The 24,995-nt window shown below is 38.8% G+C and overlaps 1 protein-coding gene across 5 annotated transcripts in view; it reads right to left on the bottom strand.

The window, feature by feature from the left end:
* The window catches only part of USP9X (ubiquitin specific peptidase 9 X-linked), a 204,023-nt gene that overhangs the window by 58,612 nt on the left and 120,416 nt on the right, over nt 1–24,995 (bottom strand). For 4 of the 5 annotated variants that reach the window (XM_073358612.1, XM_073358602.1, XM_073358592.1 and 1 more), the window contains 8 exons: nt 21,156–21,396; nt 20,310–20,459; nt 20,072–20,192; nt 19,455–19,585; nt 18,878–19,156; nt 11,910–12,035; nt 7,618–7,743; nt 3,603–3,769 (listed from right to left, as the gene is read on the bottom strand). In XM_073358612.1, the coding sequence (XP_073214713.1) occupies nt 3,603–3,769; nt 7,618–7,743; nt 11,910–12,035; nt 18,878–19,156; nt 19,455–19,585; nt 20,072–20,192; nt 20,310–20,459; nt 21,156–21,396 (1,341 nt within the window). The remainder of the gene's footprint in view (nt 1–3,602; nt 3,770–7,617; nt 7,744–11,909; nt 12,036–18,877; nt 19,157–19,454; nt 19,586–20,071; nt 20,193–20,309; nt 20,460–21,155; nt 21,397–24,995) is intronic. The other variant, XM_073358621.1, reaches the window with a different exon arrangement.

The raw sequence follows: 24,995 nt of genomic DNA, 5'->3' as shown, positions 1-24,995 counted from the left end.
ATATGCTATTACTATATGCTTTCTGTAAACAGGTTACTTCACTTTCTAGTGCAGTCAATCCAATACCTTTCATAAGTAAATTTACTTGAAGATTTAAAATTCATTCTAAATGTAATTTGTAAGATGTTTGTAAGTTAATTCTGTGACTTATCAGCACTGAGAAATATACAGCATGTTATACTTGCATCAGATGTTTATGCGAATGCCAAATATAGTTAAATGTTAAGTTAAATGTCAGTTCTTGCAGCAATACAAGCAGTTGCTAATTATCATTAAAACATGATTTGTCATTACAAAATAACAGATGTCATTCATAGTAATAAAAGACTAACCTAAATAGTTATTCTGGTTGCTCCTTTCAATGTCAAAATATTAGCCACACTAGCAGGACCAAACAAATTAAATCAGGGGTGGCCAAACTGTGGCTTGTGAGCTGCATGCAGCTCTTTTACAGTTAAAGTGTGGTTGCGGGGGGGGGGGGGTGGTGGTGGTGGTGGTGGTGGGGAGTGCACACGCTTAGAACCTTTACCTTGCAGCGGGATGATGGAGTAGGGGCTTCTGCCCAGCGGGGAGGGGGATCTTGGGACTTCAGCCCTGTGGAGCACGCCTGCTGGGGCTTCAGCAGGAGTGGGGCTGAAACTCTGAGCCCCAGCAGGTGCCTCCCGAGGGGCTGAAGCTCCAACCCCCGGCCAGTGTGCCCCATCTCTTGAACTTCTGAAGACTGTCATATAAGGCTCAGTAACTTGGGCCACCTCTGGATTAAATTATATAGTGAAAGGAAACTTAATGCAAAGTGGTCTATTGAATGCTCATGTAGAAAAAAATTCAATAGTGGAGGGATGCCCAAGTGTGATCCATGACAGACTACCAGGTCTCACATAAAAAAAATTCAAAAAGTGTGTAACTGCAGATCACAAATTCCTTGCCTTGTCAAAAAACCCAGTTGAAAGAGGATGCAGAAATCTATTTGCTTGAGATACCACTTTTAGCTGCTATGACAAAAAGAGTATACTGCTGGAAAAGTCACAATAAATCAAACACAACAGTTATGTTGTTGGAAAAAACAGAAGATCTAGACTGACATTTCATGCAGAAGATTTTATAGTACAATGGTCTTTATTTTAAAATAAACTACTTCAAATTTAAAAGTTACTGGAGTTAACCAAGCATCAAGCCATTTAGTAATGGAGACTATATGAAGCAGTGTGTAACACACACTGCAGATGTGTATCCCTAAAGGGAACTTTCTCTCAACAGTGCTTGATATGTGCTGCACAAACACTGCATGGCACATATTAGATATAACTGGACATGGACGACCTCATCATGAATGGTGGGTACCTCACCTACATCAATCAAAAATTGCAGGGGAATGTATATTTTGCCTCATCTACATTTGATTGTCTTTCCAACTCTGAAGGAAAACAAATTTCTACACACACACAGAGTCTGATGAGATGAAAATCTTGATTGATCTATGCAGTGTTTCATTTCCCAATAAATGCAACATACTTCTAGATCATTTAACACATGGAGTGTGAGACCCACTTCCTAGAATTCAGATCTTATGAGGTATTTATCTCTGTAAAGGAAAATGCTACTATTAAACCAAATGCAGATGCCAGATTCTTGAATAACCTTATACTAAACTATCTCAGAGATGTCAGGCATTATTCAAGCTTGCACAGTCAGGACTGCACAGCTTTGTACGAAAAAAAGTCTTCCAACGTTCAAGAAGAGGTGAACAATGAACAACTTTACCTATATCTCTGCTACAACCACCCTCCAAGTTTGATGTGTAATGTGCATACACTTGGAACCAAAAAACCCCTTGATTTTATATTACAGAAAGGCTGCTCTAAAAATACAAGAGATTGGTGAAAAATAAGTCTATTTAATATCTGTTAGCGTGATTAAAAATAAAGTTAAGCACATTTTGTCTGTCTGCATTTTTTTTTACTACAAGCTATGAAAACTAATATGTAAATTAATTAGATGTGGATCTCAAACTTTTGTGAAGCTGCTAAAGCAACAATCAGTATCACAAGGTACTAGCAGCCTTGTTAACTGCAGCCTATGATAATGCAGGGATACTTAATCGTACGGCTAAAGAACACTACTGTAAACTGTAACACAGTAGTGAGGAATGATACTTACCATTTTGTTGTGATTGATACTCAAAATATTCATGAACAAAATACTACGGGCAATGGGCCTATTACTGTTCTTCAGGTCACATTTTACTGCTATATGTTTAGGGTTCATAGAATTCATTTGCGATAACTGATTTCAGAAGTTGAAAAAACAGCATCTTGAAACACATTGTGTGTCAGTTGCTTTCACACCCACAGTCTGGCCTTTTGACGGCTTTCAAGCAAACCAAAAGATAGAATGTGTCCTTGCTTCAGGTCAACGTGAAGTAATTATGCTTATTCTCTGGTATTAAGCCTCCCCACTCCCTGCAAAAAACTTCATACCTGAAGTTCATGTTCCTTGTGGCTATCCTCAGCTCATATATAACTAAGTTCATTTATCCTGGTACCAGTGATTCAGTCTTTGAAACACCTGTCTTAGATAACATTCACTCTGGCTGACGTGGATTGCTATATTAAGAGGCAACCACATTTCAAGTGTTTCTCAACGGAAAGGATTTGTTAGGAGATACACACAGAAAAAATGTTTTTCCAACACTAGTGTACAAGATGTGCTATATGCTAAAGAAAATGTCTGGAAAGTTAATCACAGAACTTCATGCAGAGTAGTGTAGAAATCTTTACAGCTTGTCACATCTAGATGGAAAAGAAATCAAACACTGTGGGTGAAACCCTGACTCCATATAAGTCTATTTCAAAACTTGTATTGACTTCAATGGGGCTAGGATTTAACCCAGATAACTAACATTCCACAGATTGGACAATCATGACTTAACTCACTTACCTATTGTTGATCTTTCAAAATACAAACTCAACAAAATAAAACTCAACTTTTTTGAATGGCATTAAATACAACATTTACTGGTCTTTTTGGAAGCTTAATAAGCACTCTGTCAAGTCAGTTGGACATTTATAATACATTAAGGGTTCTCCCTCTTACCAGTAAAAGAAAAGGATTAGAGTTTTTGAACAAATGAGTACAAGTGGAAAAAGTAACAACATTAGTGTTACTAATACATGCATCACATTATGAACGAAAGTCAGAATGGCCAAATACCCTCTTCAGGATTTCTAAAACACTATTTTCTGGTTTAACTGACTTTTGAAATAAACAGCACAATGCTTAGTGGTACTGAACACCTGCAACTCACTGATTTCAGTGAAAGTTGGTGAGACACAGAACCTAGTTACAAAGTTATATTGCTAAGCAGCATACTAATACATATTTGTACATGAGTAACCAGTTAATCATAAAAAAGCAAACGTATTTTGAACTTAACACAAAGCAAACCAACACTGAAAGTCTTTAGTATTTCTGTACAAAAAACCCCCTTGTAGTTAAAAAGATGATAAATAGCTGCAACATCTACTTTGTGTTTTAGATTAGTTTGTACAGTGTTTTGAAGAGGTAAAACACTATACAAGTGCTATTTATTTTAAATCACTTACTTGCTGTGACAGTGCAATAGCAAGTCAATGATAAATGTCTGCCATGCCTTTTCTTTACTAAGTGCATCCAATGCTGTTGGAATCAAAGCAAAACACAAGGTCATCACCTCCAAAGCTTCACAGCAAACTTGTTCATCTTCCATGTCTGGCTCATTGCCTGCATTTGTCTGTAAAGTGAATCAAATGAACAGCATGAATGGATATGGAAAAGTGCAACAAATCTGCCTGGCATCTAGCTATACACTTAAAACACAAGGGGATACCAAGAGTTTGTGTACCAATGCCCAGCTAAATCTACAATGCAAGTTATCACATACATTGATTCAGTCCTCTCTCCCCTAAACTCTTTCCACTCACCTGCTGCCTTGTGTCTTAAATTATAGGTTCTCTGGGGTAGGAACTGTCTTAGTATATATCTAGTAAAGTGAAGTGCTGACCTGTTTGGGTCCTGCAGGTGCTAGTGTAACAGAACGAATACATAGTAATATATGCAGAAGAGACTGTGCCTTTTTATACTTAAGTTACAAGCACTTGGATCTTAGTTATAATTGTTTAGTTACTTTTCCTTCCACTTTTACATTGGTAGCGTCTTAAATACAATATTAACCAATTTCTTTCCCGCCCTTGTCACATTAGTATGCCTTAATATTATTCCACCCTCCCATCCCCCAATTAAAGTTTCTCAATACTACTTGTCAAACTAACACATGAAGATATGGACTGTATAAAGCACCACATAACAAAATGCATAGTTATACCAGATTAGTAAAGGCAAAGCTCAGAAAAAAAGATGCAAAATAGGATGCCTATCCTTTTGGTACATAACTGAAATCCTCTCCAGCAAAAGACAGTTCACCTAGTCCAACTCAACAATCATTCCCTCTAAAGAGATAAGAAAGCAAAACAGCTTAGAAAAATTTTATTTCTATTGGGGGGGTGGGGGGGACCTACAAACTGCTTAAGGCTTTAGACACCCTAACACACAACTACAATACTATTCAAATCTCAGAAGCATTAAAATGATCAATTCAGAGAAGCTCAGCCAGCCACTTACAAAAACTAAAGCATATTCTCAGTCTTCTTCAAAATTCTTATGAATAAGCAGACCCCCATTTAGAGTGAGCATATTCACACATACTGTATACTTACATGTATTAAAAATACTCATTTAATGTTAAGACTGAGAAATTAAGCACTCAAGGACCCAGAAAAAAGTTCTGGTCCCCTCAGGTAAGGGACCAGATCCCCAGTAGGCAATAGAGACAAAGTCAGCTGCGACAACACAGGCTGCATGGCAGTCCCATTGCAACACAAAGCCAGACAGCTGCAGGGTCATCCCAGGAACAAGGTAGTATGAACCCAAGCCCATGGGACAGGATGTTCCGCAGTACATTTCAGGGTGTGCATGGAGGGCCAAGATCCTGGAAGGTCCTATACACCCTTGGGCAACACCACCATGTTTTTATATGTTCCAGAAGAGTCATTACTTCGCAAACTGTGCAGAAGGAGGAGGGATGAATATTGGGTTGGAGTTTGGGGGAAGACCACGGAAGCGCGAATATCAGTTTTGTGGAAGAACTGAGGTGCAAAAATGGAGGAGCTAGCGGATAGAAGTTACTATCACTGTATGTTACTGCTAGTTGCTCACATTTTTTTTTTCAATAAAAAGAAAAAAGTTTCCAATGCAGTGCAAATGTGGAGTTTAAAATTTTGCAAGCAGAGCTGTTCTTCAAGTACAGCAGAGTTGTCCCTGAGGAGTTGGTCTATGGTTCTAAGGTGCTCAGGACCTATTTGACTAACTGAGGTTCTTAGTACTCCTTTCCTAAAATCAGAAAAGAATAGAATTTTCTTCAGATCAAATAAGCCAAATTTGAATGGTCATCTTTTGATCATTTTTGATCAGACATGAAATTTTTTTGACTGGAATACAGCCACTCCACCATACCTTCTTGCATAACTAAAAAATGGCTGAACTGATTTTGCCAAAGTTTCTACAAGGTGATTTTTAAAAAAAAAGCAAGCACAGGATATAAAAAATTAACTGGTTTGAAAAAGCTTTGCGCCAATAGAACATATGCCAAATTTCAACCTTAACCATCGCCAACAGTTATTATATGACAGTATTATAGAGGGGTATATACACACACACACACGATATGCATTTTAGATGACAGATAGAAAGATCACAGGGTTAAGTATGTGGGAAGAAGAGAAGGGTAGAGTATCTTGTGTTAGCCTTCTCACAGGGGTGATTTTCACCCCAAGTGAAAACTGGGTGAGTATCTAAAACAAATGTGAGAAATTCCTGAAGCAAAGTTAAATGGCATTTAAAATTAATGTGCAGGAAACATTCTCATCTTGTGTACAATTCTCAACATCATTCGTCCAACTATAGTTTCTCTCTAGTTATTTCTGTGGCCATATACATTCTTATTTAAGATACATACTCACTGCCTAATGTTTTCAATTCTATCTTTAAATATATAGTTTACATATACAAACTGTAAAGCCTGAAACAGACAGTACAATACAGAGAGTGTCAAGGTTCAACTGTGGCTTTGCCACGATGCCACAGTAAACAGCAGCACATTGTTGCACTGCTACCCTTCCACCTGGTTTCCTCGTTATTCTAAGGAGGGAGTAAACTGTGACAGGTCTATAGCACAGCAGAGGCTCTCCAGTATGCCAGGGCAGCTGTACTGGCTAGAGTGTTGGCAGAAAAGGGGACAAGGAGCCAAGACTTCAAGTAGTTCTGCCCTAGCCTGCCCCCTTCCGTACACCTGCATATGGATCTTGCTTCCCCTCCCACACACTTTTTTTGTGATATGGGTAGCAAGTGAAGAAACATTTGAGAAAAACTTCTGCTTCTCTACTACCACACTAGCTTAGCCAGAATTTAGCCCTGTTAGCAAACTTCAAATAAAGGGAGGATTACTCTTCTTAGTGAGGAACTCATTTTGTGAGAAATTGAACAGGATACCTAGGCAATCAGAAGTGCTAGGGCTACTAAGCTAGCTAAACGAGAAGCTGCTTCTTCTGGAAGTAAACCTATTTTTCTGTAAATCAAAAATTTAAGCAAAAGGTCTAGTATACAAAGAATAAAAGCATCCCATCAAATTCCTTCTTCCTTTACTTAGCTAAGTACTTAGCAGTGCCAGACTTGATTAACTTTGAAAATTCAGAGGAGATAGTGAAGAGACACGTGAGACAAACAGAACTTGCTCTTTCCAGAATTCAGCAACTTCCTCAACTACATCATCCAACGATACACATGAATTTGCAATACAATTCTAGGAGTTGGTTATGTCATTACTTTTAAAATTTTATAAGCCACCGTTGATAAGCTGAAGGTTACTTTTACAAGAACAAGGTTCTGAGTAGTGTATACCAAGGGGAAAAAAGATCCAAAAGCTTGAGACAGTATAAACATTTTGCATGATACCCAGAAATATCTCCAACTCAGATTGGTCTAACCCACCCCTTAAATCCTGTGTATGCAAAGATCTGATATTTTACACTCCAAGTACGTGCATAAACAATTAAGGAAAATAAACCGCTATACATGCTATCACTCAGTTTTACCAGTGCTTCAGTGTCAATTTCAAAATCAAATTTCTTCCAAAAAAGGCAGGCTAAAAACATTTTTCATTCCATATGTGCCTAGTCTGAGCTTTAAAGACTAAAGCATTTGAATTATCTAAATTACAAAAGTACACCTGAAAAATTTAGCATGATGTTTATTTCATATTCTGATACAACAGAAAAAATGTGACTTCAAGTTTAAGAAATTTCAGCCCCAAAATAATTGAAAATAGGCACATGGCATGGAAATGCCATCTTAATCTTAACTTCAGTATCACAATTGTGACCCTACATTAGAATCCAAAGCATATTACCAACAAGAATATAACTATTTGAAGATAGGTCACATTTTGAGCCTAAATTACTTGACACTGTCCTTTTTATAGCTGACCAAATAATTAAATAGAAAAAGAAGTTGCTTAAGAACTCTTACCTTTTCATAAATTTTACTAATTTCCTCATTTGAGCTGAACACCAGCTGTACTGACCCACACCCTGATGCCCAGACAATTTTTTGTACTGCTCTAATAACACAGATATCAGGGATGTATTTTGAAGCCTGGAGACAAAGAAATAAACAAACCACGGCAACATTAAAATACAGTTGCTAGTAATATTAAAATGGACTCTACACCATTACGGCAACTAACCTCGTAAAAATAGAATCTTTACACTACTTTTTAAGACATTTTATATTGAAACAAAACAAAAAAAGATGCTATAACTTAGAAAGGCTTGTGCCTTCATTTAGCATTTTACACTTCACTTTCATCTTAGCAATGCTCATGAAAGCCAAATATGAGTATTAGGTAGTGTCTCAGGGTCTTCCTTCACGCCACTATAGTTAGTGAGATATAAGTATTATAAACTGATATTAGATAAGTGACAAAAATATTTGATACTGGCCAAAATTTGGCAAAAATATTAAAATTATTTTCAATATTGTTTTTAAAAAACCTAATCTGCTCAGCCATTTTTCATTAGAGAAGTATACATAAAATATACATTTACTGGATTTGTTTGCTTAGTTCTCAACTCCAAAACAGCTGTGATTTGGAAAGCAATTAGCCTATAAAATGGCATAACTAATTTTGATAAAGAAAAATAACCAAGATATTGCATGTTAGCTGCTATCCAAACACAGAAGAGTTCACCCAAACCCCTAATTAATTTTCAAAAGGAATTTTGCTACACATAGGCCCTACAAAGTTTATCAGAGAGCCGAACACCTACAAAGGTTATCTGAGTCTTGTTTTATGAATGAATTACTAGAATTCAACAGTTTTGGGGCATAGTTCCTAGTTTATATACTAATTTTTTTAAACTTTAGCATCATGTTTTTATCTATCACTAATTGCTGCAAAAGAGTTGTTTGTTTTCCAACATGCTTTATAAAGGTGTGATTAATTTAAAATATGCAACCAGAGAGAAATATTACACCTTTCCTGCCCCCCCGCCCCACCACCTCATACACAAACACAAGTCCTTAACATTCTCCTTCAGGAAGGAGAATTAGCAAAAAGTAAGAGTTAAGGACCACGTTTTAGTTTTGAGGAGTACTGCATCTCCTTCCTCCCCTTGACCACATTTATGTCATAGAATGTAAACTTGGTTTTATAAGCCATAATCACCTTATAAGAACACCTAATGTATTTTTTGAAAGCTGGAGGATATGGTATTTGAGAATATTCATAGCAAATTATATAGCCCAAGCTTTTAAAAAAAAACTAACAAAATCCTATGCCTCAAGCTAGCCTTGCAGGTCCAGATGCTGGCATCTAAGTAAGTGGCCTGGCTTTCCAAGGTGTTGAGAGCACAGAAGCTCCGAAGCTGCCTAACTTGAGAGACATTTTTTAAAATCCTGGTCTCTGACTCCTCTTTTTAGACACTAAAAAAAGTATTCCGTTTAACATTAACTGTACTCACTTTATATAATGAAGAGGAAGAAAGCAAATTATACTCTCAAACATGAAAGTCAGAATTCTTGCAATTTTATATTTTAAGTAACTGAAAGAAGTCAGTCTTAAAGTGACAATGTCAAGATTTATAGGTCCAAAATCTGACTCTCCCCACCCAATTTATCTATTTTACAATAATAAGCAGATAAGGATAAAATCCATCTACAGTCCTAATGAAAAGTCATGCATTTCAGCTATGGTGTAATTAGACATTTCTCTCTACTGTGAAGTAAGCATGAAATATGACAGCCAAGTTAAGTTCCCAATTTTTATAGCACCTTAAACAAAAACAGTAGTTCTCATACTAAAGCCAACTCTATGTTTAGTTGAGTTACACAGTACCTTTGGGAGCCCTTATATTGTATTTTGTTGATGGGAGCTATACAAACATAAAATAATTCCAATAGGACTGTTTGGAACAGTAAAATCCAAGGCCAAAGGGGAAAATTGTTAATACATAAAACCATCTGCAAGATCCCAAGAAGTTAACAGAATGTATATTTCAAATTAATTACTATAAATACATATTTGGTAAAGGTAAGCAATAAGTTTTCTGTTGCTTTACTTTTAGTAACTTTTAAATAAAGCACTGTATTGATTCATATATATCAAATATTTGGTAGTACAAACACCTAAAACATTACAAAAAATTTAAATACCACAATCGTAACTTCTCCCAGTTTGCAACAAGCTTTCACCGAAATTTCATGAGTTCATATTCAAGGCAACATTGTTCAGGAAGCATACGTCCCTCTAATAGGGGAAAACTTCCAATATCCTTTGAGAAGGCTGGTATCTAGTCACCTTTTTTCTGTCAATGTATATCTTCCAATACTCAGATTTATTAAACACTGAACATAAAAAGCTTAATAAACTGGTTCCATCATGAGCTTTTAATCCTAGATGAACCTACACTACGACTATGGAAATGGCAAGAGCTAGAACAGAAAGTAGGAACTTCACCAGTCTCTCCACCAACTGATTCACCTTGCATCAGAAGCATCTCAGTAAGAACTTTCACATATTAAGAAAACAAAAATAGGTTTGTTAATTTAGTCTGGAGAAAAGTTACATTAAAAACTTGAAGTATGATTATTAACAAATACGTAGATTTTTTTTAATGCCCTTCAACTCTTACTCTATTCTTCCCTCACAGGCTGCATCCAATGTCTCAAAATTAAATAAAAAACAAGCAAACAAAAACATTCTGCTGAAGAACAACAAATTATTGGCCACCAAATCATACAAGAAAAATCTTGCAGGATAAACCAGATAATACTTCAGATTTAGCTCTTCAGCAGTTCTCTTCATTTTTGCAAATAGAGACTATTTTAGCACTGATGCAGTGTAATCTGAGTCTCGTTCCTTTGATCTGTCTCGCTAGTGTTCTGCTTTTAATATTTTTTTTTAAGAACTTCATTCACACAGAGCACGTAAAAATCACATTTCACATCCTGCCCTCCCTCCAAGATCTATTTCTTCTATGGAAAAATCTGTGTCTAAAGTAAATGTCTCTACACTGGCAACTTCATATACAAAATTCATGACTGATGCAGCTCCATCAATGGTAGCAATGATGAAAACTAGGGATCCTGTTTTGGTGTCCAGTTCCATCAACCTCTTTTTCTCAAGCCTGTGTCTTTTTTTACTTGTGGCAGACGCTGTACATTTCATATTGTTAAAATGGTCATGGAGGGTTTCTACACTTTTGGATATCTCAGCAATGTTCTGAGGTAATATGAGGACATTATTTCCTATACAGGTCCTGAAGTCCAAGTCAGCATTGCTTCCACTTTGGAAGCTGATGCAGCACCAATCATCTGGAAAGGAAGTTGTAATTTTTCCTTTGGCCACCCTTTTACCTGACAGGCCACAACGTATTAAACGCATTACTAAAAATTCTAAATCTAATAACTGAGACAACATGGGTGAAATACTATCTTTTACTAGACCATCTTCTGTTGGTGACAGAGATAAGCTTTCCAGCTTACACAGTGCTCTTCTTAAGATATTATCTCACCCAGTATTGCATAAATCTAATAAGGCTAAGTCACACCATTTAGATAGATGATCCATTTGTGAGCAAAGCTGTTCACTTTTCCTCCACCCAGGTGATCCAATTTTCAATTATGTGTAGTTTAAACATTTTTATATTATATATATTGTTAATAATCTGAGACCTCAACAGTTGAATTTTTTGTATTAAAAGGCATTTCAGGTCACCTTTAATAAAATATTTAACCTTTTTCTCTCCATTTTTCCTATTACTCTCTAAAAAGCATATTACCAAAGACAAACATAAGAGTAAAAAAGACTATAATATTAGTAACAATATTTTCTTGTTAAAAATATTTCTCTGGTTATTCTTCAAATACATTGATTACCTCAAGAAAAATTATGCTAAGTTTACTTTTAAAATCTGCAACAATACTATACCAACTGCGTTCTGGTCTCACAGTATCAGAACCCATTAATATAGATGTGCAGAACCTTACATAGTTCACTTAGCTAATACCATCTGAACTCCATTACACATATTGGTTTTCCCAAGTAACCACATGAAAAAGATGTAAATAATTTTGTAAAGAAATAAATCATTCAATATTTTAAGTGTTAAAAAATAAAAAGTATGCAAAATATCCTACTTGTATTTTGAATTTAAGGAAATCTATCATTTTCCTATATGAAAGGAAATCTAAGAATATGATGAAATAAAATGAAAATCTAGTAAAGAAAACTTAGGTTTTACAGGAAAGAGTATACTAACCTCATCAGATATTTGCTGGGCAAGACGTATTGCTACATTTCGTAGCATGCACTCTGAAGTTGGATTGGGAATGTTCTGTAGGGCAGTTTGCAGCACCACTGCCTGGTCATGGGTAGCCTGGTTTATCTGGAATAAGTTATTTTTATTATTTACATTTTAAAAAAAAGTATTGAAAACCCTAAAGTATGAAACTAGAAATTATCTGATAGGCGTGGGGAGAGGAGACGAGTGGAAGAAGATGTATTATATTTAAATACAATACACATGCAAAAAAAAGGTTTCAGAGGAACAGCCGTGTTAGTCTGTATTCGCAAAAAGAAAAGGAGTACTTGTGGCACCTTAGAGACTAACCAATTTATTTGAGCATGAGCTTTCGTGAGCTACAGCTCACTTCATCAGATGTTTACCGTGGAAACTGCAGCAGACTTTATATACACACAGAAATCATGAAACAATACCTCCTCCCACCCCACTGTCCTGCTGGTAATAGCTTATCTAAAGTGATCAACAGGTGGGCCATTTCCAGCACAAATCCAGGTTTTCTCACCCTCCACCCCCCCACACAAATTCACTCTCCTGCTGGTGCTAGCCCATCCAAAGTGACAACTCTTTACATAATCAAGTCGGGCTATTTCCTGCATAGATCAAGGTTCTCTCACATCCCCCCCACCCCCATACACACACAAACTGTTTTTTTTGTGTGTGGGGTGGGGGGGATGTGAGAGAACCTTGATCTATGCAGGAAATAGCCCGACTTGATTATGTAAAGAGTTGTCACTTTGGATGGGCTAGCACCAGCAGGAGAGTGAATTTGTGTGGGGGGGTGGAGGGTGAGAAAACCTGGATTTGTGCTGGAAATGGCCCACCTGTTGATCACTTTAGATAAGCTATTACCAGCAGGACAGTGGGGTGGGAGGAGGTATTGTTTCATGATTTCTGTGTGTATATAAAGTCTGCTGCAGTTTCCACGGTAAACATCTGATGAAGTGAGCTGTAGCTCACGAAAGCTCATGCTCAAATAAATTGGTTAGTCTCTAAGGTGCCACAAGTACTCCTTTTCTTTATGCAAAAAAAAGACACTCATTTTTGTTATTTCGAATACTAACCAACCTTTCAATACACACATTCATGTATTTGATATTTTGTTGTTAAAATTGGTATTCCAAACTCAAGTTTTGGATAAAGTCCAAATAGCTTCTTAAAACATTACAAAAATGGGAAAATGTAACTGTAAAACTATAAACATACTGGCAAGGAGAATCATAAATAGGTATAGAATACCTGAAACTAGTTTTAATTCTTTTGACATTTGAATAAAGTTTTAAATTGACAGTTCCCTCTCCCCCCCATCTTTTGAGACAGGAAAGGAACAGGTTTATGGGATGCCATTGGACTGTAAACAGCTGGTGCCCTTAATGGTGTCATTCTTCAGCTAGATGTTGCTCTCCAGAAAGTGTCCAGAAAAGTACACCTTAATTTTCTTTTAAAAATATAAATTCGCTGTTTGGACATTATTAGAACTGATGTAAAACTTGAGTCAGAAGTATAAGAGAATGGTCTTTAGTAGTTCTCTGAATTCTTTTTACTGTTTTCCAATGCCTGGGTCCATGCTTTTAACATGTGACTTAGGAAAAACTTCCTCAGAAGTTTTTGATCCTCTTAGCTTTTAGTAGAGGTTCTTCACAAACACATTCCAGTTGATTGGACCTAGTGTACACCCTCCAATGCCCCAAAGTAAATTTGTTTCTGCATAAGAATTTAACAGTCAAAAAACAAAAATAAACATTCCACAGAATGGTAAAAAAACAAACAGCTGTAGCTTCTCAAGCTCTGAAAGGTGGTAGGTGCAAAAGTGAGAATCCAGACAGACATAATCAAGGAACAAGCATTACAAGTACGTAATTTTCTTTTCTAGATTTTTGCTAAGGCTAGAAAACTTGAATGGTATTTCTAAAAGAAAAATGTTATAAAAACTGCAGCAACTAGAAGCAGTGTCTACAGTGAACAACAACATAACATACTTTAAAAACATGAATAAGAAAATTTAGGGGGAGGGGAGAGGAGAGGACATTTTATCTAGACAAAGAAATCTCCAGAAGAAACCCAAATACATCAAAAGTGAAAATTAAGGCAAAAGTATTCAAAAGGTGGACATCCCAAACACAAAATTATAAAAGATGGGAGTCTGGGCACCCCTCACAGGGAGATAGGAAAAGTAGCACAGAAAACCTGGATTTTTCTCTTGATACTAAATCTAACAATGATTTGTAAAATGCATGGAGAAAACACAATGTGACTGTTTTAGAAATCTCCTATAGAAAGAGACAGTAAAACTGCACTGGAGTCTGCCTTGTGACCACTAAGTTCTGATATGGTACGAGGAAAACTGCCGTGGTCATGAGACTCCCTCTATTGTATGGTTCCTGCTGGCTCTGGCAACTCCTTTCCACTACATTTACAGCATCCTGGATCATGTCCTGGAACATGAAGATATTGACTAACTACACACTAACAGTAGCATGGACTGATCCTTGGATCCCTTCCAATGTGGTGTTTCTGATCAGCCAAGAGTCAGGTGTTGAGGAGACTAGCAGGTCTGCATGTCTCAGGAATAGTTGTGGAACCAGGAGCTTTGGTACAGAGGTCAGCATTGCTGGCAGCAAAGGAGTGCGAGTTGTAGCCACCAGTGCTGAGGGTTTTGAGCTGTATGGCGTAGGTACTGCAGGTGGCACCACTGCACTGCTTGGTGCAGAGGTTCTTTTCAGCTCAATGGGTATTGAGGTGGAGGGTTTCACTTTGCTTTGTGAGCCTCGGTTTGAGGTCGCCCACGTAGGGTCTTTCACTTTCTGGGAACTCTCAGTACCTGGCCTGGTATCTGTCAGACATAGTATGATCATACTGCATACATTTAAAACTAATGAGTTGTTTGTCCCAGACAACCATAGGGAAGATGCCCTTCAAATCCCACAGAGACTAGCTAACAGAGTCGAGCAAAGAGAAACATTAAAAAATTCTTCCAAAGAACTGTTCCATACCAAGAGACAAAGCCTTGAAACACTACCAATACTGTGTGTTGGAAGGCTGAAGCTTCAAAATGTGTACAGTGTTCTGCACTAAAGCAGTACAGATATACATACCAGAGACCCAAAGGCAAATGGCACAGTGCCAAAGGATTGAAGCCCCCCACCCCCAAACAGTGTTAAACACCAAAAGTAAAGAGCCCGATAAAGGTATCGCCCAAGCCCCTGCAACCCATGTTTCCAATATGCTAGTTAAAGTAGCCCAAGTGAATGCATGAAAAACACATGAATTACTTTAAAAAGAACTTCAAAGACTAAAGGGAAAGAATTACTTACCTTACAATAACTGTGGTTCTTTGAAACCACATAGATTTCACTTTTGGTGTGCATGTGCCCCATGAATGGGAGAGCAGATTTTTCTCGCCAGCAGCATCTGTTGGGGCAGCACCTATACCTGACATCATAAAGGGAAGAGTGGGCCAACCACATCTCTGTTCCTTTACCAACAATATACCCCAGAGGAGTAGGACGGGTCATAGAACCCATGTGGACAACACATTTTGAAGAACAGTTACTGTAAACATTCTTTCTTAAAGTAATTGTCCATTTGGATTACACTGTTGGTGCATGTAAGTGTCAGTAAAGTAACAGCATCAGCATCCGCCTCTCACGAGCACTCGTCTCTGGCTGATAGGTGCCTACAATCACTCAGTGTTTTTTTCCAAGGGGCAGCACCCACCTCTCACAGGCACTCCCTTTCCGGTCAGGTGTGAGCCTGCTTTTCTTTCAGTTCTTACAAGGGGTGGCACCCGCCTCTTGCGAGCGTCTCCCGGTTGATGGCTATTTGACAGGTCTTCAGCAACTCAGCCCTCTGGCCAAGTCTCTCACACTGTCCCCCCTTCTGAGGAATACAGTCTCTAGTTCTTTCTCACGGTCCTGGTATGGGGCCGTAGCACCAAGGATTCCTCCCCAGAGACACTGCCTTTTTTAAACAGACCAACAGGGCTTGCTACCCTCAGTTGGTATCCTTTTGGCAGCCCTTGCCTGGGCTCAATCTTCAGCCAAATTAGGAAGGCCCATCACAGTACCCTTGCCTGGTCTGGCTAAGTTCTGGGCTCAGTCTCCTGGGCTCAGCCTGCCTGCACTGACCTGCCCAAGGTCCTGCTGTTCTTCCAGCCAGCCAGGCACTCCTGCTTCAAGATCCAGGCAGCAACTGACTGATCTGCCTCTGCTGCTCCTTTTTACAGGGCCCTTCTGGCCCCTCGCTGTCAGCTGTCAGCTCCAGCAGCCCCTCTGGTTGCTTCTCTTCAGCCATTCTAGACCACCTGGAGGACTTCTCCTCTGCTCTCTTCTGGGGCAGGGTGAGGCATAGGTGCGTGGCTTCCAGCAGGGGACCTCTGGACCTAGTCTACGCTGTCGCAGTGCACAACAAGCAGATATACATTTGTTTGGAGACTGGAAATAGGAGTCCTACTTAAACAATGACTGCAAGACAATCACACCAAAGCAGGCATCCTATCTGGAAGCCACCGTCAAAGAACAGGTCTTGTAAAGGTGTGGATCAAGCACCTCATAGCTGCCCTACAGATTTCAGAAATAGTAAAATTCTTCAAACAAGCAGCAAAGGTTGCCCAAGCTCTACTACAACTAGGTAGATCTAACCTGACTAACTACTAACATGCCCGTATACAGTTGAAGACTAAGATAAGTTCAGAGAGGATACTGCCTGATGCACATCTCTCTGCAAAGGCCATAAAGTTTAGGTGTATTCCTGAAGGCTTTTTCACCTGTAAACGTAAGAAAACTGTGCCCTTTCTTCATCAACTGTGACACGTTTAGCTTCCCATGAGGGGGAGTCAGGCTTGAAGAAAAAATGGGATATGAATAAACTGGTTCACACAAAATTCTTAAAACAGGAATTTGGAAGGAGTCCTGAGAGTAACCCTATCTTAAAACATTATGCTCCTGCATTCATAGATTATAAGGTCAAAAAGGACCATTGTATTCATCTAGCCTGAACTCCTGCATAACAGAACATAGAACTGCCCCAAAATACTTCCTGTTTGAACTACAGCATATATTTATTTTAGAAAAACATCTAATCTTGATTCAAAAATGGTCAGTGGTGGAGAATCTACCACAACCTTAGTAAGTTGTTCCAATGGTTAATAACTGTCACTGTTAAAAATTCTCACCTTATTTCCAGTCTAAATTTGTCTAGTTTCAACTTCCAGTCAGAGGATCCTGTTATACCTTTGTCTACTAGACTGAAAAACCCATCATCAAATATTTGTTCTTCATTCTCATGGCTCTTTCCTGAACCCTCTCCAAATTAACATCCTTCTTGAACTGTGAACACCAGAACCAGATACAGCATTCCAGCAGTGGTGACACCAGTGACAAATTCAGATGTAATTTTACTGGCTCTGAATATAAGATATGACCTCTGTTTGCAAAACCATGTCAGGTAGAACAGGTAGCGTGACTGAAGGATGAGTTGACAGGTTCACCAGATCCAAGTACCAGAATTGTCTGGGCTAAGCTGTGGCTACCATGCTCAGAGAAGGAACCTAGGTCTCAAAGCCCAAGTTTCAGTCCAAACTGCAACTTCAAAGCACTGTTTATACAGTTAATTTTAGAGCACCAGTGTCACCCCCGCTGACCCAAGTCTGTTGACTTGGACTGGGAGGCGCTCTCTTGCTCAGTCCAAAATTCTGTGTAGAGATACCCTTATAGTCCACTAGTGTTTGTCTGCTGTCTCAATTTGCCAGAGCATTTTGCAAGCCTGGAAGATGGTCTGATTTGATGACAAATACTCCACCCCAGACACAAATGGCTTCTTTGGAGAGCAGACATGATTGTACTCCTATCTTGACATAACGTATGGCTGTGGTGTTGACCATTATCACTTGGATAATGAGTAGAAATGATGTGCATGAAGATGTATGGCTCTGAGCTCCACAACATAACATGAAGTTGAGCTTCCTGGGGTGACCTAATGCCCTTGTGTCTGCAAGTGGCAAAGATGAACTCCCCAGCTGTACGCAGCACATCACCAGTGTCTTAGTAGGCAGCGATGCAGCAAAAGGTACTTCACACATGAAGTGGGTTCCTCCACCAACCTAACAGGAGGACTGGAAGGGACCTCCAGGATTACTGAGCCTTATCTCCTGCTACTGCAGGCAACCCAGTCATATAATCCCAGCTTTAGAGGCAAGGATCCTTGTACCAGATGTATCCCCTAATATATACATACACTCTTATTTATTTGCCAAAAATAACCCCCACCCTATTATCTACATTAGTTATACTAACTACTATTAACTAGCCTAACAAGACATCACGATGTGCAGAGTAAGCAGAGACTGGGGTTCAGTCCTGCTGTCAAGGGTGGTAAAAGGAACTGAGAGGTGGTAAACCCACTGGGACCTTTATGCCCTCTGGTGGGGGGTGTGATGGACATAAGGGTGCAGGTGCAGCCCCATCAGGCACATCTTGTCAGAAGAATCTGATCTTACATGCACAGGATGCATATGCACCAAGAGTGAAATTCACTTGGACAGTCATTGGAACTCACAAATACATGTAAATGAAGGATCACAGCAGCAAATACCTAGTGAGACAAGCTGGAACAGTATTGGAAGAGCTGTTCTTGCAGTAATTCTGTTACTTTCCAGAGTCAGAAAGGAACTGAACTTGCAACAATGGAGGTGCTAGGAATTGGTGAGGCAGAACCTTTTACTATCTCAGACATTTAAAAATGATTATTATTAGTTCCTTATTAATCACACAGTTGAAATATACATCTAACACAGAAAAATAAGTAAAAGTGGTATTATTATAGGAAGGCATCTTTGTAGACCTGAATGTAAATTACTGCATATTAGTGTTTCTATAAAAGACTGACTTTTTTTTTTAAAAAAAACCTCAAAAAGAAATGTACATTACCGGTGAGACTGGACTTGTGCCCTCTACAACTGGCTGACAAGCTTCTGCCACAGCTCGAACATGGCCAAAGCCAATTGCTGTTAGCAACAATTTGGCTATTTTTAGAGCATTAAGGTAGGCTCCCCTTCTAGTTTCCATATCTGCGTTTGGCAGGAAATTATTTCTAGTCAACATGCTCAATACAAGAGGCAAACCACCACTTTTTAAGAAGTTATATTGGAAGTCACTGGCATCTTCCCCCAGAGGTGCACTGGCAGGCATTAACAAGGCATAGACTACCTGCAAGAAGGAAATAAAACATTAGCAAACGCACACGATACACTTTTTCTAAACACATACACCAAAAAATGGAAGTACACAGAAGTACATTTTATACAATGATTTGATATTTCTCCCCATGCACACCTCCCACACTTTGCTGCTTTGATAGGTATTTTGAATCTTTTTAGTTTTACACCAGAATTTGATCCTGTTCTTCAACTCCACCATAGAAAATGTAACCTTAATGCCAAAAAGAGTGTTAAAATATAAATAAAAAAAGTTTGGGTTTTTATGTTTAAAGAAAAACATTACAAACCTCTGTTAGATATAGCACTTGTGAGGCAGAAGGGCCAAAGAAGAGAGAGTCAAGGGATGGACTAAGGCTGCTTTCACCAAGTTTTGCATGGTCTAAGCAAATAGCTCTTAGTTTCTCTACTGTAGTGTTATCTGCAATAAAAACACAACCTCTAAACATTACTGCCATAGTTACCTAAAAATAAGTCACTGAAATTGACAATTAATAATTAATACCCATCAATTTGAGAAACTTCAAAGGACATCAGATAAGAAAAGATGCAGGAATTGTAACTGACATACAAATTCAGATTCTTCAGAGTTTACTGTGTTATATTTATTACCAAAAGCACTTAGAAACTCCTCCTATACAGTAGTAAGTGTTGCAAAATAGTTTCAATTTTAACACCTTTCCCCATTTTCAAAGATAAACAGGCACTGACAGCTAAAAAACTCTTTAAAATATTTAACTTTCTATTATGGACAAGATATAGCAATACAGGAAATAAATGAATGAACAATCATGACTACCATACAACTAAATTAGTAGGAGGAAGGATTTCATGATAAATATTCCACTTCCAGAAAATGGATGAGATATAACCTCAAAATATAAAGAGATTAAAATTATATTCTGACCTGGTGGCATAAGTTTCATAAGGACACGTGCTCCATCTCTAAGAGGTGGCATATTTAGGCTACTGCCTAAGTCTGCAACTTGCCAAAGAAACGAGATGTATCTAGGATGCAGTGACATGATCTAAAACAAAAATAAAAACTTGTCATGCTTTTTCAGCAACTGAAACAATTTGTGCTAATATTTACAATGTGTCATTTTTTAATTGCATAAGATTTTTGGACTAATACATATACTTACCACTCCAGGCAAACAGCTTTCAATTTCTGGGTTTGGACCGTCACTATAGTGATTGCCATGGTTGCCCGGAGAACCAGTTGAAGAGTCAGAAGAACTATCAGGGCTTGAAGGCATATTGGAACTTATTTGCGTAAGCTTGGCTGTAATTAGCTGAAAAATAAATTTGTAGAAGATTAATATATTTTAATAAGTATCAGATATGAAAACTATAAACTTTAGAACATCTTATACTAGTAGCTACTAACATAACATTTCACTAAGTTGGAATGGATCATTTGAAAAAGTATGCAATATTGCAGTAATAGTGTTTGTCCCACGATATTAGAGACAATATCTGTTGGGTCTTCCATTGGTGAGAGAGAAAAGCGTTCAAGCTTACACAGAGCTATTCTTCAGGTCTGGGAAATGTACTCAAGATTCTCACAGCTAAAAATACAACATGGAACACATTGCTTAACATAAGTAGCAACACATTTCAAGGGACTACTCAAGGTTAAGTGGCCTGTTAATACCTTTCCAGTCATTGGTGTGCGGGAAGCTGGGGGGCTTTGGGGGAACAGTGGGTTATAGATTGTTGTAATAATCCATAATTACATTATGGCTTACAATAATAATTATAAGAAGTCTTCATTCTTGAGTACTTTCCCCAAATCTGAAGAAGAGCTCCGTGGAAGCTCGAAAACTTGTCTCTCAACAGAAGTTGGTCCAATTAAAGATATTACTTGCCCCTCACATTTCTAATAATGATATTCCTGCTCTCATTTCTCACCAATAATTATAGAAATGGAGTAATATTAAATTACTCCATTTCTTACTTTACTAATTGACTAAAGTAATAGCACTCACCGTTTTATCTTTAAGATTTAATTGTCCAATTAACTTCCTATCATCTGCGGGATCTATCAGCTCACCACCAATGAACAGTTCTACTTTTGTATGTGCACTGTTGGCTTTAATACGATTCAGAATACAACGCCGTACAGAACCAATTGTGTCATTGGTGTGAGACCAAATATCCAAGTCTTCTACCTGCCGACCTTGGTTTGGAAAACGAACCACCAGCGTGATATGTTTACCACGAAAAGCTCTGCAAAACAAATGGAGAGCACATGCTAAATAAAGTCGTTGCTGCTGGCATAAAACAAGTACAACAAAAGTGGTTATTTTTCTTGCAGTCATTTGTACTGCAACTATTACAGAATGATTTTCTGTAAGTCTTTTGGAATGTGCAAGCATATGACTATTTTGCACATGCACTGCTGCATTAAATTGAACATTTGTGCAGCCACAAGTCAGAGTGGAAAATGCACACCCACAAACTTACTGAAAAATCAGTTCTACACTTGCATTCTGAACATAAGTAAAAGTAATTATGTAGTTCAAATTTTGGGTCTCTCTTCACAGTTTGCAATTCTCTGTTCAAATCTTGGAAATAAAATTTCAGTCCTATTGGCTTATTCTGTTCAGTTTAGCACTTATATTTTATTCTTTTTGCAGCATAAAAGTCAACATGAATTTGCCTTGTTTAATTTGTTGTTGTAATTACTGAATGCTATTAGTATTTTAACTAACTTTTGCTCCCACTACTGGAGCAGCACTTCAAAAATATAGCAAGGTCATGAGGTTTTAAAATTTCTTGGCAGCAATGGTGAATTAAAAAAAGATTTAGTAAACTCAGAACATTCTCACCAGATAATTAAGATGGATTTTCATGGTGAGTAATCTTTAGGAACCTCAATTTATCCTTTACTTGTTTCTCAGAATTTCTTGCCTCATTTGTTAATTATTTAAGTAAATCTGGAATGGTTAGTAGTTAGTCTTCCCTCCTATTTTGCTCTGCTTGTGACAATCATTTCTACAGCAACAGACTGAAGTAACCAACACAAGACTACTGAATATATGACAGAACTAGGAAAACTAGGACTTGTGAAAACCTTTTACCCAAGCACAAATGTCTAAAATAATATCAAAGTGGACATGGAAAATTGCTGGTCATATAGAATCATAGACGTGGAAGGGACCTCGAGAGGTCTTCTAGTCCAGTCTCCTGTACTCAAGGCAGGACTAAGTAATATCTAGACCAGTGGTCCCCAAACTTTTTCCATCACTCCTCCACCCTTACCCATAAAGGAACCTATCTGCACTCACACCAGAAATCATGGTCGGAAGCCATGGCTAATGCTGCAGTCAGGAGCCGGGACCAGAGCTGCAGTCAGGCCAGGGAGCAGGACTGCAGCTGGAAGCTGAGGAGCATGATGCCCAGGGCCCAAGCTACAGTTGTGGCTTGGGCCAGAGCTGGGGGAAGAGTGGGGCTGAGTGGTGCTCCTTCTCCCACCCCTTGGGGGCTGGCTTAGGCCCTGCCACACTCCCCCAAATGTTCCTCTGTGCCCCTCTAGGGGTGTGTGCCCCACAGTTTGGGGACCGCTGATCTCGGCCACCCCGACAGGTGTTAGTCTAACCTGCTCTTTAAAAAAAAATCTCCAATGACGCAGATTCCACAACCTTCCTAGGCAATTTATGCCAGTGCTTAACTACCCTGACAGTTCGGTAGTTTTTCCTAATGTAATTTAAGCCCATTGCTTCTTGTCCTATCCTCAAAGGTTAAAGAGAACAATCTTCCCTCACAGGTCATGTTTCCTGGACCTTTAATAATTTTTTTTTCTCTTCTCTGGACTTTCTCCTATTTGTCCATATCTTTCCTGAAATGTGGCATCCAGAACTGGACACAACACTCCAATTGAGGCCTAATCAGCGTGGAGTAGAGCGAAAGAATTACTTCTTTGTCTTGCTTATGACACTCCTGATAATACATTGCAGAAAAATGTTTGCTTTTTTTTTTTTTTGCAAGTGTTACAACGTTGACTCATATTTCGCTTGTGATCCACTATGACCCCCAGATCCCTTTCTGCAGTACTCCTTCCTAGGCAATTTTGTATTAGTGCAACCGATTGTTCCTTCCTATGTGAAGTACTTCGTCCTTACTGAATTTCATCTTATTTTCTTCAGACCATTTCTACAGTTTGTCCAGATCATTTTGAATTTTAATCCTATCCTCCAAAGTACTTTCAGCCCCTCCCAGCTTGTTATTGTCCACAAACTTGTAAGTGTACTCTCTCTGCCATTAAATCATTGATGAAGACATTGAACAGAACTGGACCCAGAACTGATCCCTGCTGGACCCCACCTGATATGTCTTTTCATTAATTAGTCTGTGAATTTTTTTATTTGTTGTTTTTACTTTTGCTCCAGTATAAAAAATTCACTTTAAGGTAATCCAAAACGTGGAATGCAAGTATTTTACAGTATCCCAGTAAACATCTCTTGAGATATAAGAAGGCACTGACAGCACTAACCACAGTACTTATTGCAGCAATAGTGGTCATGTCAAGCAGAGGACCGGCTTTCCTCTACAAACTGCATAAAGGATCTGAAGTGGAGGTTACTTACTGTAACGGGAGGTTCTTTGAGATGTGTGGTCCCTACCCGTATTCCGCACGTGGTACGCATGAGCGCCATGCACCTGAATCCAGAGATTTGGCCCACACATCCTCTTGCTCCCACTAGAGGGTATAAGAAGCAGTGTAGGTTGACGCCCTCTCAGTTCCTCCTCTTACCACAAATCTAATCAAATCTACAGCATAGTGGATGGAGGGCATGTAATGGAATACTGATAGGGACCACACATCTCAAAGAACTCCTGTTGAAGTAAACTCCACTTCTTTGAGTGCTGGTCCCTATGTGTATTCCACACGTGGGAGATTCACAAGCAATTATCAGATCACAAGTGGGTGTGAGGAAGCCTGCAACGAAGATGCATGCAGCTCCGCAGCAGAGGCTTAGATTAGCGCATATCTAGCAAATGTATCTATGGAGCTCTAGGTGGCTGCTCTGCATGTCGCACACTGGGACCTCCTGCAGGGATTCTACCGTGCTGGCCTGCACTCTGGTGGAATGGGCTGTTACAGTGACAGAAGGTGGGATGCGAGCCAGCATTTCTTAATTCTATAGCATTTCTTAATTCAGCCATAAACACACTTAGCAATTCTTTAAGAAGATACTGACCACATGATCTCTCCGTTATCGCAACAAACTATCTTGGAGATTTTCTGATGGAATTGTTCCTTTACAGGTAAAAGGCAAGGACACTCCTAATGTCGAGGGAGTGAAGTCTTCTCTTCAGGACAAGCGTGGCATTTCACAAAAAGGACAGGTAAGTGAATACGCTGGTTAAGGTGGAATCTGGAAACGACCTTGGGGAGAAATTTAGGGTGAAGGAACACTTTGTCCCTGCGAAACATCGGGGGGGGGGGGGGCGGGTTGTGTCCACCATAATGGCTCCTAGTTCACTGATCTTCCTGGCTGAAGTAATGGCCACTAGAAATGCCATTTCCATGGATAGACAGGACCACGGAACATGTTGCTAAGAGTTCAAATGGAGGTCTAATAAGCTTTGACATCACGAGGTTCAGACCCTATAGCGGTGTGGGTTTAGTGACTGGTGGAGAAGCACTGATGAAGCCCTTCATGAACCGTGTCGTAGTTGGCTGGGTAAAGATAGACTGTCTGTTGGGGAGAAGAAGCTACTAATGACTGCTAGGTTGATCTGTAACGAGCTGATCAAAAGAACAGATTTTTTTTTTAAAAAAAAGAGACAAGAGGTAATCCAGAATGATCAGGACGACGCTT

The sequence above is a fragment of the Lepidochelys kempii genome, chromosome 1 (assembly GCF_965140265.1).
Source record: "Lepidochelys kempii isolate rLepKem1 chromosome 1, rLepKem1.hap2, whole genome shotgun sequence".
Taxonomy (NCBI): Eukaryota; Metazoa; Chordata; order Testudines; family Cheloniidae; genus Lepidochelys; species Lepidochelys kempii.
Note: the sequence above shows the minus strand (reverse complement) of the source record. Positions and strands in the feature narration are given on the sequence as shown.